At 47.7% G+C, this 2987-nt stretch overlaps 1 protein-coding gene across 1 annotated transcript; it reads left to right on the forward strand.

Moving 5' to 3' along the window:
- The first annotated feature begins 721 nt into the window (after positions 1-721).
- On the forward strand, positions 722-1661 carry LOC117582372. Its single transcript, XM_034270032.1, has 4 exons — positions 722-977; positions 1070-1192; positions 1259-1337; positions 1399-1661. Exons 1-4 carry the CDS (start codon positions 826-828, stop codon positions 1471-1473), a joined length of 429 nt encoding a protein of 142 aa, XP_034125923.1. The 5' UTR covers positions 722-825; the 3' UTR covers positions 1474-1661.
- Positions 1662-2987: the final 1326 nt, after the last annotated feature.

The raw sequence follows: 2987 nt of genomic DNA on the forward strand, positions 1-2987 counted from the left end.
AACTGGGGGTGCCCGCGTTTTGTGTGGATTTTATGGGTGCGGTTTTTGCATTTGTTCTGCGGTGACTCAGTTTGGCGTGGCTTAATAATGTGCCCCGACATGAGCCCATCATGACAGCTTGAAATTTTGCAGATATATTTAATGGTTTTGTGTGTGTGCTTTTTGTGGGCATTCCATAGGAAGGAGCAGGCGAACTTAAGCACAAATATCAAAGCAGTTGAAAGCTCACATACATACATAACTCTCTTTTAAGCAGTGAAGCAGTGCAGCGCTGCCTTCCAAGCAAGAGAGAGCGTGCGGATCGACAGCGAGAGAGCGAGCTTAACAGTGCGCTGTTAGCAAGAGCTGCAGCCGGCTGTTAACATTGGTCTGCTAACAGCGCTGCTTTTAGCAGCTTTTAGCATTGAAACTCTTCACTTTTCCTACACTTTAATCAACTGAGCGGGAATTCCACTCAACGAAAACCATAGCCCGGCATTGCAGTCATTCTCTACACTTTAACCCACATTCGAAGTTGACTCGCTCACTCGCTGGCAAATCACAGCCAGACAACTTCATTTCAAATGCCCAGAAGGTGGTGGTGGAGGAGCAGCAGGAGGAAGAGCACACAATTCGCATGTGCAACAGCTGCTGATGTCTGTGGCAACCACTTGGCTGTATCCCCCGTAAGCCATTGTTGGCTTGTTGGTTCGATAAACTCCCCCTGCCAACCGCCGCAACCAAACAAATCCCAGCTGCACTCTATCCGTGTGCTCTTCAGTCAGTCAGTTTTGAGAGCGAATGCCCAGCGGTGAGCAAGCAGTGAACAAAAAACTGTAACGGCAAATGGATAAGCGGCGAGTCAACAACAATGCGGCTGCGGAGAATCCCTTCAAGCGGCCAATGAATGCGCTGCAGAAGCAATGGTATCGAGTGCTGCTGGCCAGGCGCGTTGGCTTCGGGCAACGCCCTCCGCCGGACGAGAAGGAGCTAACCTAGTAAGTGAGCAGCGAACTCAAATCAGTACTCAAATTGTGTGAAAATTGCAATTTCCTGTTGATTTAATGGCAAACATTTTACAATTTCCCAGCGCCGATGTTTGTCGTCAGCGTTATATGGCAGCATTCCGGAGATACAACGAACGTTTCCGCCTCGAAATGGCCAAGCACGAGGAGATGCAAAGCTGCGCCATCGATGCCATGAGGGTGCACAGGTGAGAGAGAGCCAGAAAGAAACCAAAATCCACTTAGCAATTCAAAGAAATCTCTCTCTTAAACAGAACCTTTGCCATAACCACGCTCTGGCTGCCATTGCACTCGAAGCAGGAAATCAACTCAACGCTGGAGACCCTCGAGCAGGTAAAATATCACAGTTACGAGGAGTGGATACTCCCAGCTACTGCTTGCCGTTTGTTCTCAGGTTCTTAGTGCCGCGGAAAGGCGACGCCTGCAGCAGATACTCAAGCAGGGCGAGTCACGGCGAACGCGTCGATAGAGCAGCGTGGCACAGGCGCTCGCTCACGTCGGTAGAGCAGGATGGCAGAGAGAGAGAGAGAGAGAGAGAGAGAGAGAGAGCAGCTCAGCAGCAACGTTGCTGTCATCATCATCTGCCATGGCTAAGTGAATTCCATTTAGCTTGGATTTCACTTTGCCTCTGGAGTCTGATTTTCCACTTCCACTTCCCTTCCCACTTTATTTCTCATCTTTGCTGGCTCTTGTCTCTGCGCTGACTGAAGCGTTGTCGTAAATATTTAATACAAGTAAAAGTGCAAAGTTCGCTTTTTGGCTAAAACCGAAACTGTGTTGGGACTAGATCAGTTTTTGAGCGGGGTTAAATGGGGGTTCTAGTCCTAGTACCAGTCAAAGGATGCGTGGGAAGTTGTTGCGGGTTTTTGGTTGGAATTTTTAAAAGTTTCGGAGGGGCATAAATATCTGAAAAACTATAGGAAACTATACATCATAAACAGAGCAGAAAACGGGCTACATGGAGTCGATCTTCAAGCACATATTTATAACCCTTTTCCCCAACAAATCCTGGCTGAAAAGAGGTTCCTTCTGGGGTTCCAGTTCCTCCCTCAACACATTTGATCTTATTTATTATATTTACCCAAAAACAATCTGTGAAGCCTATTAAAAAGTGTCGTATACCAAAAACTAAATTGAAAAAAGACCAAAAAGGGTTCCTTCCGCTTACACATTAAACACACTTGTTGGGGGAAATATTTGCTAAAGACAAAAACCAAAAGTCAGCTTGAAGTCTCGGGCCTAACCCACTCACATATCTCGATGACATTTGTTGCCAGCTCCCCGCCTTTTGGCTCGACTGTGGCTGCGAAATAGGCCAAACACCAGAAAAGGGCTCAACCCAATATCCTTGCCAGCAGCAAACAACAACAGAAACAGAAGCACACAAGAAAACATTGGAAAAACAAAGGGGCAACCCGCCCGATTCGTAGGCGCACAGCTGCTCGTGCTGGCATATTGCCGAGTAGACAACAACAAAACTATTGAACAAAGTGGCGCTGTCGCACTTTATGACGAGCACTGCAGCACCCTCTTCCCCGCCCCACAAATAGCAATCACAGAAATGTGTTCTAATTTAAAGCCATACAAGGAGGAGGACAACTCAAGAGAAAGAAGGAGTGCTGCCGCTTTGGATGATGGAAAAATATATATTCCCTTCCCTTAACACTGCCAAGCTTGGCCCCAAAATCGCTATACCCTTTTGCCATACCCTCCAGCAACGCCACAGCGAAAAGACAAAAGCAGCAGCTGCCAAGAAAAAAAGGCGGCCAGGCCGGGACAGGCCAGCAGACGGGGCTTCTACGGTTGCGAAATTCCATTGCCAGAATGCAGTTTTTATATATTTTGTGTCTGTTTGAGTTGTTTGTGTGCTTCCAGTCGTTCAAGTTGAAGTCAATGTCGCTGTTGCTGTCGGGTCGTGGGTCGTGGGTCGTGGGTCGTGGCCCCACCCCAATATCAACATTAGTTCACGGAAATGTCATGAGC

Source organism: Drosophila guanche, unplaced genomic scaffold (genome assembly GCF_900245975.1).
Source record: "Drosophila guanche unplaced genomic scaffold, DGUA_6, whole genome shotgun sequence".
Classification (NCBI taxonomy): domain Eukaryota; kingdom Metazoa; phylum Arthropoda; class Insecta; order Diptera; family Drosophilidae; genus Drosophila; species Drosophila guanche.

Coding starts and splice junctions, on each gene's coding strand:
- LOC117582372 (XM_034270032.1), top strand. CDS start 826: ATGGATAAGCGGCGAGTCAACAACAATGCGGCTGCGGAGAATCCCTTC. Junction 978..1,069: donor GACGAGAAGGAGCTAACCTA/GTAAGTGAGCAG, acceptor ACAATTTCCCAG/CGCCGATGTTTGTCGTCAGC. Junction 1,338..1,398: donor CGCTGGAGACCCTCGAGCAG/GTAAAATATCAC, acceptor GTTTGTTCTCAG/GTTCTTAGTGCCGCGGAAAG.